The sequence below is a fragment of the Rhopalosiphum maidis genome, chromosome 2 (genome assembly GCF_003676215.2).
Source record: "Rhopalosiphum maidis isolate BTI-1 chromosome 2, ASM367621v3, whole genome shotgun sequence".
Lineage (NCBI taxonomy): Eukaryota > Metazoa > Arthropoda > Insecta > Hemiptera > Aphididae > Rhopalosiphum > Rhopalosiphum maidis.
Window position 1 is genome coordinate 62,949,320 of NC_040878.1, and position 14,910 is coordinate 62,964,229.

The 14,910-nt window shown below is 32.7% G+C and overlaps 2 protein-coding genes across 6 annotated transcripts in view; both read right to left on the bottom strand.

Moving 5' to 3' along the window:
• Positions 1–784: 784 nt before the first annotated feature.
• The window catches only part of LOC113551592 (protein prickle-like), a 169,200-nt gene continuing 155,074 nt past the window's right edge, over positions 785–14,910 (bottom strand). For all 4 annotated transcript variants that reach the window (XM_026953921.1, XM_026953923.1, XM_026953924.1 and 1 more), the window contains 2 exons: positions 5,185–5,515; positions 785–2,389 (listed from right to left, as the gene is read on the bottom strand). In XM_026953921.1, coding sequence (XP_026809722.1) covers positions 1,198–2,389; positions 5,185–5,515 — 1,523 coding nt within the window. In that variant the 3' untranslated portion in view covers positions 785–1,197. The remainder of the gene's footprint in view (positions 2,390–5,184; positions 5,516–14,910) is intronic.
• LOC113551593 (protein GVQW3-like) lies at positions 12,857–13,553 on the bottom strand. Of its 2 annotated transcripts, none has more exons than XM_026953926.1 (2): positions 13,228–13,553; positions 12,857–13,140 (listed from the first exon to the last, which is right to left on the bottom strand). In XM_026953926.1, exons 1-2 carry the CDS (start codon positions 13,472–13,474, stop codon positions 12,893–12,895), a joined length of 495 nt encoding a protein of 164 aa, XP_026809727.1. In that variant the 5' UTR covers positions 13,475–13,553; the 3' UTR covers positions 12,857–12,892. The 2 variants fall into 2 exon arrangements, with proteins under 2 accessions (XP_026809727.1, XP_026809726.1); XM_026953925.1 differs by having other exon boundaries at positions 12,857–13,167; positions 13,228–13,550.

The following is a 14,910-nucleotide window of genomic DNA, read 5'->3' on the forward strand; positions in this document are numbered from 1 at the left end:
TCTTTTATTACGACGTTGCTTCATACAAAACAATATATAATTATACTTATTAAAAATAAATTTCATTTTTTTATATTCCAAAACAATATAACTTTATTTTACCTAAAATGACCAGAAAAAAAATATGATTTACATTAATCATGTAATTTTTTTCCTATGGATGCATGATATGGAATTCATCTATTTTAATTCCAAAATAAAATTAAGGTTACATGATACCTGGTGATGTATGAGTAATAACACGACCTACTATATATATTCATGTATGTGTACGGTGTACATATAATTGTGTCAGTACTACAACCATTTTTAATGAGTGAGAGACAGTAGACAGTGCTTTTATAAATATTATATTTTGTAAAAAGTATCAATATATTATACTATTACAGTGCCTGAATTTATTTCAATCACGCATGACACTGATAAAAAATTTAAAAAAAGGATTAGTGTCGCCCGTTAAAATAAAATCACCATTTTACATTGTTGTTCTTTAACGCTATTGTCAAATTTTTAATCAAGCACAATTATTCTTCATCACAATTTGTTTTTGGATTAAACCGACGTCAATGTAGATACGATTTTACCGCACTGCAGTGGTATATTCGTCGTGTGTTTTTTCACAAACGACGCGTGACGATTATATGGATTTCGATTTAAGAATACAATTTACACATAATTGTATTGGTGTTATTGAAATCAAACAGACGGGTTGTTAAAAAAAAAAACTTATTCATTTATTCATGTATTTTCAAACATAAATAATTTATTTTATTATTCACAAATCTGTTCGAACAAAAAATTAGGCAAGTACCTACAATTTTTTAATGTTATCACTTATCAATATTATACACGAGTGGAGTATATAATACGTCAATTAAACATAATATAAATGTATATAACAAACTTTTGTCTATAACTTATACGATTACAATATACACATAACATTTAATATATACAAAACACTATCGTGGAAGACACACGTGTATAGGCGTAATTAAGGGGGCAAATTGGAACTAGTCCCATATACTTTAACAAGAGGGTACTAATGTATTTTATCCAAATTCTACCCCTCCCCCTCAAAAAAAAAAAAAAATTAACTCATTGGGTATACATTATACATGTACAGCATGATAAATACAAATGTTATATACCTAACGTAGCACATTGTATTGCATATTTGCATATATATATATATCACTATTGTATGACGCAGTTCTTGTCATCCACTGACTGCTGTTGCTTCTGTAGGTGCTGTGGCGACTGGCCGGCGGCCGCTGTTCTCCTGCCGGGCGACCGGTGGGCAGTGGCCTGCTGCTTGGCGTACGCTATGGCGTCGTTGGGCACGTAAGAGATCCTGGCCGCGGCGCCTGCTCCCGGGCCGTACGGCCGGCGAGCCGGTAACCGGTACACAGACAGGTCGTCGAGCTCGCTGCCTGAACTTGATGAGCACGTAGAACAGCAACCGTGTTCTGCGGACGAGTCATCGCCGTCGTCGTTACCGGTCGGCGGCGGCGGCGGCGGCGGAACGGGTCTGTTGTTTCGACTCCGGCTCCGACTCCGACTCCGGTTGTTCCGGCCTTCCCGGCGCCGACGTCTGGACCGCCCGGAAGCCGGTGGGTCGGCAGACGATAAAGCGGTGCCGTCGAAGCGGACGGATCTTCTGCCACTGGTGGCCACCGTTTCAGGCGTGGACGATGACGACGAAGCACGACGCGGCTGCAGCGGTGCGTTTGCGGTCGCAACAATGGTGGTGGACGGCGGAGTGGCGCCGGTTAGTCGACGGTCGACCGCAGGCCGTCGGCTTGAAGACGAAGAGGACGGTGGCGATGGTTCTATGGCGGCGGCCGTGGCGGTGGCTGCAGCCGCGGTCGTGAGTTTTTCGAACTCATTTAGCAGTCGGTCGGTGATCTCGTCGTCTGAGATGAGCTTTTCCAGAAATCTTTGCGGCAGTTTTCCGTTGCTCAACAACCGTTGCAGCTCGTAAAGCGTGTCGTCCAACCGGCCGCCATCAGTTCGGTCGACCGCGATCACAGCTGACGACGTGGCCGAGAACCCATGGCCGCGTGGTCTGCCACTGCTGCCATCATCATCAGTGGCCACGTCTACGTCATCGCCGTCGCCCCTGTCCACTACGGTGACTACGCGCCTGGACTCGACCACGGCGATGTCGTTGCGCCGGCGCCGCTGTCTTACATCCAAATCAGATGGACGCGCGGCCACGGCGTTCGGTCGACCGACGTGTGGCGCCAATACCCCATCGCCCGCGGACCGTTGTTGCATGTGGCGCGTTGGCGACGGCGACGATGTACTGCTGTTGTTGGCATTCTGTAACGCTCTGCGGCCCATCAACGGCGACCGGCAAGCCGATTGTTGTGACGGTGAAGGCGATCTGCGGAAAACACAGAGATTAATGTGGTTATATGCACGGGTGTCACTAGTCAACATTTTATTTTAGCGAAAACAATTATCTAAAAAAAAAATCGTATCGCGTTTATTTGGCTTCGATCGCAAATATCCGTAATCACTAATCATATTGTATACTTAACACTTCATAACGTTTAAATACTACAACTTATTTCATACCATAACGATATTGTCAATGTTTAAACTCATTTTTTAATTTTAAAATTTATTCAAATACATTTTGTGTAGAACTTCGTGTTATTGCAAGTACTAGTTTCATTGTTTCAAGCATTCTTTTACACTCTTATTGCAGTAACATTGTTGCTTATTGATATCAAATACCGACTCAATTATTTATTATTTTGACCGCTTTACGATTAAATATTTACGGTTTAACGCAATAATAACTGCCACGAAGGGTTCACAAGTCACGACGACGATGGACATTCGAACGATGTTTTTTTTGCCTATCGTGTCAACGTTCAATCGGCGAGACGAAATGTACAGGCGTGCATGGTTCGTATTGCGGTTTTTGTACGTTATAATATATAAATCGCATTTTGGTTTTATTAAAGTGAATCAGTTTTTGTCTTATTGATTTTGACTAAGCTGGTTATAAGTGGATCAAGTAAAACGCGACTGTATATTATGCGCGAGTATTCGTTGTCGGAAGCTGTCTGATATAAACGTTTAAAATGCAACCCTTGTGGCGATGATGATATCGGCAAATGGGGTTAATTATTATGAGTTTTTTTTCTAGGGAAGAAGAGGTTGAAGATTTTTATCTTGATCCCACATTTAATGCCGGTTTTTGTATAACTAATAAATACTATAAATTATGAATTGACAAAATTGAGAAAATATTTCCGTTATGTACTAATTATGGTTATTAGGTTCATATACGGCTGTCGGATAGTCCCTTAAAATAACTAAAGAAACCTCAGAAAAAAGTTGTATGAATATTAATTGTCATTTTATGACTTGTTTAACATTGGGTAATAACCTTATTGAGACGATTTGTATTTATTTATATACGGTGTATATATTTTAATATAGTCTATTTTTAAGTTAATAGTTTTATATTTAGTTCAACAATAATAGGTAAAATAATAGGTAAAATTTATGATAAAACGGAAAAAAATATTAAGGATATTATTGGTTAAAGAGGAAAGCATTATACAAATTAATTTGTTTATTTAAGTTTTATTTAAAACATTTAAAGTTTCCCTTTACTTTAGTTTAGTTAAAAATCTAATCGGTAGGTGTCTATTTTTATTACGTTTATTTTTGTACCGTAGTGCGTTGCTTCGTATATTATATTTTTCGAATTGTAATTCTTTTTTAACACGAAATTCTTTCCACTTCAGAGAATATCGGTTCTATTATATGAAATGAGCGGGGTGCATAACTTTCCAGATGGTTTTTCGATTAAATGTGTCTCAAATTCGCGGATGGGTCAGTCGCAATTATATGGTTAAAGCGATGACGAGTGAGCTCAAGACGTTACCAAAGTGACGTTTTTATTTTTTTCCTCTCTATCCTTCGGGCGCGCACACGTCAAAACTGTCTTGGAATTTTTCATTTATTTGAGTGTTGGAGCGTACATGACTACAAAAATAAAAACTAATTATCGCGTGGTGGTGGTTAGCGTACCATATGTACGGCCATCATTTGATTCAGATAGATTATTATCTTTTAATCTGTTTACGATTTTGAGAGGGCTGCGGGTAGGTTCTTAGACGGTCACACATGTCATAGTTAAGTTGAAGTTTTTAGAGTGGTTTTTACCAAAATATCTTTACTCTACGAGGGTCAACTCATCACATGCAGGAATGAGTGACTTGTCTCACATTTTTTCTCGAGTTTTTATGTCGCGACATGGCGTATTGAACGATAATATTGCGGAAGGAAACGTTCGGTTGATTTCAAAGCTGAAATTAAATTGGTCTTTTTGAAATTTATTATTTATCACAAATGCTTTTACTCTAATTGATAATTGCGGACACTTAATGTTATGTATATATTATATTTTAGGCAGTATCGCGAAATTGTATATGCTCACGGTCTAGGGTATTGCTATGGAAAAATATAGGTAATAGATTTTACATTTATAAACTAAAAAAAATGCTCACGTATATGAATAAATATGCTCGTCAAGATCAATTTATATATATTATATATTATACTTATATAAACATTTTCGATGAGGAAATGTGTAGTGAAATAATGTAGTAAAATCTCTTTAAAAACGTAAAGAACTAACTTTTTTTTTTAAATTTTGTAAGTTCAAATTTAAAAAAAAGATAGCGTTTAAGTTTTTACTATTAGCCTTCACAACTGATAATTAATATGATTTAAGATTTAAAGTTAAGTATTATATTATAGCTGTCATTGACAGTCATTTTTATTAAATAATTGATGGGTATATTATATTCTATTTATTGGGATATTATCTCGCATAAAATCGTAGTCTCATTTTGTTTTTTATAGAAATGTATAGTTGAATATTTACTAAATAACATATTGTTAAGATAATAAATCATCCATTAAAAAGATTGAATATTACATAAAAGTTGTAATATACATACATCAAATTATCAAAAAGTTAGGAATTTTTATTCACAATGCTGTGGAACGAAAATCTCGCTTACTTAGCATACAATATTATACTGTTGACCAGAAAAAATAAATTAATGCTAAAAACATACCCAAACCCTAGATTATAATAATACTATCGCGGAGGAGGACGATAAAATCGTATTAAATACAAGGGAAACCTACGCGAATCCGTTTGTCGATGCGGTCCGGCTTCCGGCGCTGGCCGGTGAGCCTGGCGCGGCGACGACCGGTTGTGGTTGCAGCGTTTGCGCGGGCGTTGTCTGCTCTGTTTGCGCGACTGCAGCAGCGGCATCGTCCATTTCTGATTCAGGCCTTTGCGATGTCGTCATCGTTGTCGTTGTCGTTGGAGGTTCACCTTTGCTGCAGGCGATTGAACAGAAAATGGCACCACGTCGTGGCAAGAACGGTCTGCCCAACAGCGAAGATCTGCACGTATGACAACAGAAACACTGTTCGGTAGCGTGCCAGTGTTGTCCCTCGTGACTCATTTGCCCTATAAATAAAAGTGATAAAATTATAATTTATAACATAATACAAAATAAGTATTTACAAAACATAATATATATTAGTACCTATATCTGGTTATAACTTATAATTATGTTATCATATAAATATATAATAAACTGAACGCCTTATGATGACGTCCTTTATAGCTCCTTTTATCACTCCAGATAGCAACCCGTGAATTTCTATCCATATTCGAATTGCGTAAGACGTTGATAAAGATGACATGAGGTGATATTCGGTGATTTTTTTCATAAGATTTCCATCGATATTTTATTAAAATTATAATTGTGTAATATGCAATAGGGTTGACCAAAACTATACATATTAATAAGTTTCAGAGTTGCGCATTTCATATAACGCTATTTTATTTTTATAGGTGAGTAGGTATGCTATTATTTTCCATTTATATAAGTTAACTGTAAAAATATTATGAAATTGTCTCCGACCCTATAAAAGTATATGTATATCGTAAAACGATACACTACAGCAGTCGATTTTTCGATATTTAATATACATATTTTGTACGTAATAAAAATTTGTAAGAATAATAATTGACGTTTTATTGATTTGATTGCCGTAATTAAATTGGTTTTATTGGTAATTAAAAAAAAAAAAAAAACAATTTGAATTCGAGAAATGTAAATACACGAGTGTATACGTAATACGTAATATTGCAACCATTAAAATACAATGGAAAGATAAGCATCATTCAACTTTTGAACTGAATCCAGATCAACCTGTGTAGTGTGTATCGTATCCCGACGACCCTATGCCCCACGATTAGATTGATGAATTTATTATACGAATTTATATTTTCTGTATCGTTTTGTAATTTTCAGCGAAATATAAAATATATCTCACAATAATACTCGAATAATAAATATTAATATAATGGGTCCATAATGCGACGTTCTAAAAGTCCGTTAATACATATATCATTTTTGGTAATTTAATTAACACGTATTGTCATTATAGTATTTGATGTAATTTAATCGATTATTTGTAATCGGAATTCGGAATGCAGTCATATTAAAACATCATAAATATATATTTTTGTGTATACAATTATTATTAATATTTTGTTTCATACTCAGCTCTATGGTTCCAAAAATATAGTATATGTATAAGGTATTCCACCACTTCTACTGAATTTTCATATTTATCGTTTTCATGGATTAGTTAAACAAGAAAATGGAAAAATAATACAGTGCGTTACTCTGCATAATAATAAACATATAATGTATTAAGTCAAAATTAAAAAATGATATAGTACCAAAATATAAATATATATTTGAAACACTAAATAAATAATAAAAAAAAGCTATCAGTATTATGTAATAATTTTAAAAAAGTAAAAAAATAAAATTTAAGAATAAATATTATTAAAGAACCTAATAATATAGTTTTTTTTTCATTTGCAAATCATTCTATGGACTTCAGCTTCAGTATCTCTAACACCTTTAACTTTTAGTCTATATTTAATCAACCATACGCATAGCTTGTATAAAGTGGCATGATATCTTTATCACTACTTTAAGAAAATGTTGATAGCAGCAGATTAACAATTCGCAAAAAATAATAAATAATTTATGAATACATCATTACTAAAAATAAAATAAAACCCATCGCCTCCTCATATACTATACGGATACGCCACTGGTTGTATATGGTCACTATTGCTGGGCGTCATGAATCCAGATTGCGTGATTTGTAGTAAGATATATTATAGTTAATATATTATCATAATACTCATTTTGTTGCAGTAAACGAAAGAAAAAGTCAGAAAAAGTAAAAACTGTTTCGAAATCTAAAACGCGTAGAGTGTAGACACTCAACGACATCGATACCGGTTTTTCTGGCGCTCGTAAGTCGTCGTAAAAAAAGGAAACCAAGTAACGATGACGGAATAAACAATAATACATGAACGTTTTTAATCTCGCGGCGAAGAGATAAAAATATAGAGATGAAAAAGAAGTTTATAATTGGTTAATACAATAATACGTATGGACCACGGTTATTGTTTCGTTGTGCGCTGCAACAGCATTCATTATTATATGCATAGGATAATAGTAATACTATATGCACTTAATATAATGATTAAGTATGTTTATATACTATCGTAATATGCTGTGTGTGTAAGAGTTACTAAAACTATAGTAAATAGTTCAAAATAATGTCGCTATAGACGTATATATACCTACATTACCGATAGGCTATAAACGATATCCACGAATTAATCGATATGTAATATGTTCAATCACATAGATTTAAGAAAGCAACATATCAAGTATATATTATTATATATTAATGGAGAACAGAGGTAGGTACAAAGTTTTTACAATTATTTTAAAATTTAATTAAATATTTAAATTTTTAAGCGTCTATCATTGAGGTGCCTCGATGCCCTTGTACTCGGGGGCAAAAATTATCACTTGCCGCCCCCCCCCCTAAATCCGACACTGGCTATATAACCACCTAAAGTGTGGGTTCTTAACCTATTTTTTGGACCACTACGGAACACTCATCTCCCTTGATAAAAAAAATAATTTTAAATTTATATGGGATCCGCAGTTTTTGAGAACCCCTTGTTCAAAAAGTACACGGACGCCTGTATAATATACAGTGTATATAGTATTATATTGTTATATTGTGATCATAATAATAATATATAGGTACAATGCAGTGTATAAAACGTGTATAAGACGCTACGAGAATACCGACAATACACGCGCGATTAATACTATATAATAACATCAATGGAGGTCGCGTTTATTGCTGTTCGTATCGCCAGTCTGGTTCGGTAGGTATATTTTAATAATGTATTATATTATTATTATAATGTGCACGGAAATGAAATGTTGATCTACGCGAGCGCAGCTCCGTTTTTATTTTTTCTTCTATCTAACCTGCTGCTGTGCGAAACGGGTTCGGCAGTGATGTGGTTTGCGCTTTACAGGGGTCATAAAATCGAAATAGTCTCGTTAAGCCCCGTCGTGGGTACATACCGAGATAAACGATGTGTTATTACATTGAAAAATAACATTGGGCGCGCAGCAAATGTTTAGTTTATGAGAACGCTTGCAACGAAAATTTCTCTAATTGACTGCAGTGCGTGTTCGGGAAATAATAAAAGACACCAAAATGGTCGATTCGAGAGCAGAAACAAAATAATGTGGTAATGTACTAATGCTGTAGTTAGTAAGAGAGGAATAAACAATGTATTTATTTTGTTTTTTTCTATTAAAAATATAAAAACGTATTACTTGTATTCGTTATGTGATTTTTGTTGCATGAATATTTACGCTGGTTCTCTTATACAGGGTGATTTTTTTTATCTACGATTATTCTTTTTTTCTTGTTAAAGTGAATAGATTATTTGTTGGAATCCTTATTTTTATAACTTTTGACTTTTGAGTATATCTTATATCTAATAGTTTACTTAAGAACCATATTTTTAAATACTTAGATTGTTATGGAATAATTACATACAGGGCGCGGTGATACAATTATTTTCTGTTAATTGTTAAACAGACGACTTTTTTGAACATTTTTTATATTACTAAATCAAAATTTGAATAAGTATAGTTTCTGAGTTATTCTGCTTTGATTAACATAGATAATAGTAAATTGAATATTTAAAATAGGTATGACTTTAAGATATATACAGATTTACGATTATACACTTCTACATTAAAACATAAAATAGATGTTAATCATCAATCAGTAAATTCAAGTTAGTCTTTAGTTTATTTTTTTACATTATGCATAATAGGTACATATCGCTATAGATTATATACACATACCTATTTATTATTATATTGCACATAAATATAGTATAATAAACAGAAAGTTGAATAACTAAAAAAACTACGAGTTAAAATTTCGATTTCAGAAGGTACCTATATAATACTTACATAAAATGTCAATAAAATCATCCACTTTACAACTAATATATTATTTTGAAAATAATTAGTTCATCAGGAAGCTAGTAAAATTCAATTGAGTATCTTAGTATTTAAAAATATTTAGTCTTTAATCTTTATAATATTATCTACATTACAATTTGAATTTGAAGAATTGCAAGATTGGATAAATTACTTTTAAATAAGTCGGCCTGCGGTATATCATAATCACTGATTATTTATTTAAATAATCGATTAATTATTTTAATTCACTTAATATTACAGGTCTAATTATTGTTTGTGTTGTTTTAAACTTTTAAAAGATTATTTAAAGTTTAGCACAAGTCATTAACGAAATATTTAATTTAGCAGTTGTTTCCATGTATATGACTTATGAGATATACGTGTATAATAATAAACAGTATATATTTACGTCTATGTCGCTGTGATTATAATTTAATATATTTTTACGTCCGTGTTAGGATTTTTTCTATACTTTTAATCGGTTTTCACGTTAAATGATTCTCATTTTGATATATAATTATAATTTTATCATGCGTGCATCAAGCACTAGAAGACCATAAATTAGTACAGATTATGTATGGCTTATAATAATGAACATGTACAGATAAAAAGTTATTATCGTTGCGATTTTTTTAAAACTGTTTTTGATTTGTACCCATAATACGTATATTATCTATTATCTAGTGGACGTGCTTATAAATCGGGTTTATAGTATTCGAATAGTGAAAAAAATAGTCACAATATTATCGATGGATCGATAATATTTTCAGTAGGCACATTATAGCTGAAGTAACCGTATAATAATATATTAATGTTGTAATGACTGGACCATGAGCTGCAAAAGCGGCGGTAACGAACCGTTAAATTCGAGTACAAAGTACCTCCTACTGATATTATACACAACAATAATAATTACTGTATTATACATATACATCGTATGATGCTGTTTCCACTCGAAAAGACTTAATAACAATTGACATTTAACTGCGTTCGCGGTAGTCTGTTGTTTGGGTTATTAAATTTTCGAATTCAAAAGTGGGTTAATTGATTTATGGTGTTGTGCAGCTACGTCGTCGATGCAGTTTCAATGTGCGTATACTATGGAAAGAATTACGACTGATCGTTATAGCATTATTATGACGAATGTGGAATGTCCTTAACGATTTACTATGGTTTCGTTATGATGTTATCCCACGTCGATCATGTTTGATATTCATTCGAAAAGATCATATTATTCACAGGCGCGTATTTCGCATGACGTATATTTTACTAGTCACTCATTAGTCATTGACCCCCAAAATAAAATTATTTTTGTTTGCACATTTATTCATTGTTTAAATGTGCAAAAATTATGGTTTTAGAGAAAACGTGAATGAATGATAGCTGAATGTAAATGAAACGCGACTATGCATAATTAAAAAAAATCATCATTTAGGAGTAATGAACAATTCGAGTACTTAGTTCTGAACAAGTTCACACTATATAACTACGCACTCATTTTTGGCGAAGTTATAATTTTGAAGATAATGTCTTAGGGTGAAAAGATGGCTAGGGAACATATTTTGGAGTATATAATACATATTTACTTATAATTCGGGTTAGATGGCACATGTCGATTTCAAGTTTTCCGGCGTTGACTTTATTATGTACCATGTAAACGCAGTCACCCAATCCATACACAAACACGGACGTACGGATGTACGTATGTGTAAGTTGTTCATTACATTACACGCAGGACGATAATAATAATAATAATAATAATAATAATACATTATAATAAAACCGAAGATACAAACCGTTGATACGGATCGTGTACCTATATGGGGTACAGCTTTGTAGGTATAGGCGTATAGTACCTACCCGAGTACGCATAATATCATATTAAATACACATTATAATACATTATAATAATAGTAACTGGTGTACGAGTATCGTATATTGCTCCGACGGATATTATAATAACAATAATGTAGGTACCTACAAGGTATATGGCGTTATCAGCCACCGCGATGTGCACTACTAAATAGTTGTTGTGGAAATATAATACCTACGATGTGTATGATAGTATTCGTGTTACGCGTATAATACTATGCTCGTAGCGTGCAGCACAATATTGTCGAACGGGCGAGAGCGGAACGCATCGAAAAATTAATTTATGAGAAAACTGAACATTACTTTACAAATAGTATCTATATACTGAATACTATAATTATATATTCATATAGACTCAAGAGTTATAGTATATAATATAAGTAGAGCTATATACCGGGTGATCGGTTTAACATAAGACATTTATTATTTGCTACTTAATTTTTAACTCACTTTTATAATAATATGCATTTTTATCCAAAGCAGAAAATAATTTGGAGTAATTACTAATTCGATGTATAAAAATAATTTTGAATGAGTGATATATGAGTTTTAAGTATTTAATGTTTAGGTAAGCCGAGTGGAGTGGTATAAGGGTACTCCGCAAAATTCTTGTCCACTCATCAACATTTTGCATACTTATAAGTTACAACTAATAAAATACTTGTAAGAAATTCGACTTTTGATTTTTGTAGTTCGAAGTATTCCGAATAATATTTTCATTAGGAATATAAAATTAAAATTGTATTTTGTAAGTAAAAGGTGTAAAAAAGTCAAAGACAATAACGATATAAAATAGTAAGAAATATAATATTCTCAAACACGTTTGTATTTTCTAAAATAATGAGTGTCTTACGTTAAATGAGTCACCCTGTATATTATATAATGTACATGATAATTATTATTATAATAATATTTCGCATATAATAGATAGTTCTATCTATACAAGAGCATATGGGTATGGCATCTGATAATATCGAAATCTTGAGACCCCTAACGTATTATATTATAGAATGTATACTATACGAGGTCTAATCAAAAAGTATCGAGACTGTTAAAAAAAAAAAAAAATATATTAGATAAAGTTATTTACATTCAATCTCCTTCAAAGTATGCTCCTTCTGAGTCCATACATGTTCTCCAACGTTCCTGCCATTTTTGAAAACACCTGTGGAAGTCATTTTTAGAAACTCCTCGTAGCTGCTCCGTCGCATTTTGTTTTATTTCATCTACATCTTGAAAACGTTTACCCTTAAGCGCCATTTTTATTTTTGGGAATAAAAAAAAATCACATGGAGCTAGGTCTGATGAATAGGGGGGTTGAGAAACAACTGGGATACCATGTTTAGCCAAAAACTGCTGCACAACATGGGCTGAATGGGCTGGTGCATTATCGTGATGCAATTTCCAACTACCAGACTCTTTAAACTCGGGTCTTTTTCTTCGTACAGCGTCTCGTAAACGGCGAAGAACATCAATGTAGTACTCCTTTGTTATAGTCTGTCCTTTAGGAGCATACTCATGATGAACAACACCTTGGTAGTAAAAAAAAACGGTCAACATGACCTTCACTTGACTCCGAACTTGACGAGCTTTTTTGGTCGTGGTGAATCAGGTGTCTTCCACTGCGAAGATTGTACCTTTGTTTCTGGATCGTAGCCATATACCCAAGTCTCGTCACCAGTTATAATTGATTTTAAAAAAAAATCATCAGATTCGGAACACTCTAGCAAATCAGTGGCGATCTGTTTTCGATTTTCTTTTTGCTCACCTGAGAGCAGTTTTGGTACAAATTTGGCTGCAACTCTTCTCATGTCTAAATCAGTCGTCAATATGGTTTGAACTGATCCAAATGAAATTTGAAACTCATTACTAAGTTCCATAATTGTCAAACGACGGTTACCTCGTATTGCTGTTCGTATTTTTTGTATCATTTCCTCATTGCGGCTTGTTGATGGGCGTCCTTCACGTTCATCACTTTCAACAGTTGTTCTACCCTCTTTAAATCGTTTAAACCATTCAAAAACGCGAGCACGGGACATGGTTTCATCTCCATAAGCCAACAATAACATTTGGTAGGTTTCAGTAGCCGTTTTTCCCAGTTTATGGCAAAATTTAATGCACACTCGTTGTTCTGTATTTTCGCTCATTATGAAATCCAACGGGACGTAAAAACATACTTGACTTAATCGCACCTAGAAGCCGACTGAAACAATTTTAATCTAATCTATGTCTAATATATTTTCCCAACATATAAAGTTAGATCAATATAGCACATGCAAGTTCATACTCAAACTGGTTTACGATTAATCGTATCAGTCTCGATACTTTTTGATTAGACCTCGTATACAATATATTATATAAAATATTATATGTGTTTGACCTGCCGCAATGTATATTGGAACGTTTAACAATAATCATTTAGTAGATATATTTATATTATAATATAGCCACAATAATGTATTATTCAAGATGCACATCCTTAATGGATAAGAGAAAAGAGAGAAATAACAATTGCCATACGAAAAAGATTTAAATAAAATAAATATCACAACATTCATAAAAATAAAATATTTTTTTGTCACTTTATTATTACCATATTACATCAATTATTTTATTATTTTATACTGACTGTTTCATAACAACTATAAATTAAGAAATATACCGACTATGATAAATAAACTTACGTCAAATAATATAATCAATATTAAAAAATAAAAAAAATTAGGAATTATCTATATTAACTACTTATAAACTCAAATTAATTTTAAAAAAATGTATCTATATGAGTAATGATTTTCATTGTGTATTAGTAATAATAGTTATGTATAACACTAATAAATTACGAATGTAAAACACGGTAGTTAGTAGTTACTCGTATAACTTATAGAATATGTTATATTATATGGATGAAACTTTCATCATGAAAGGACTAGGATGCTTTATGCAAGTATGGTCCTAAATCCTAATAGCCATAATTCTGCTCTTGGTACAGAGCGATCTGCTTTGGAAACTAGTGTAGGAATTTGATTTCATACAAATTTGTTAAGCGATATAATATATTCTCGTTTCATCAATATCTGATTCAACTTAATTATTGACATTTTAAGAAATGCATTCTGCTCTAGAATTTATACAGTAAGCTTATATAATTAGAATCGATAATATAATGTGTGTTACATAAAAATATTTAAATTTTTTTTTGTTCATCGAAAATCGTTCCACATTGGCTAAGGAAATTGTTGTATACAAGTTGAATGAATTGTTTCGTATACACACGCGATAGATAATAAAACGTAGTTTTACCATATAGAATTTATACTCCCGTACTGCTACCTGTGTAAATAATATATATTATAACATACTCTAACGCGGGAAGAACGATTTTGATTTCGGTCTCACGGGTGTCCTCTTTAAAAGGTTTCACTTTGCTATGGGTATATTATATATACAATATATTACTATAATAATAATATTTTAATGTTTTATGCGTCGTCGTTAAAATACGGATATCTTGTATACGCACGGTGTATTCTTAATAATATAATAATACAAAACGGGTTTTCTCAAACAAACTCGCGTTGCT

Excerpts from the sequence above, each read along its gene's own strand:
- LOC113551593 (XM_026953925.1), bottom strand. The coding sequence starts at position 13,474 with ATGAGCGAAAATACAGAACAACGAGTGTGCATTAAATTTTGCCATAAA. Across the intron at positions 13,168-13,227 it reads AATACGAACAGCAATACGAG|TTCAAACCATATTGACGACT; the intron begins GTAACCGTCGTT and ends CATTTGGATCAG.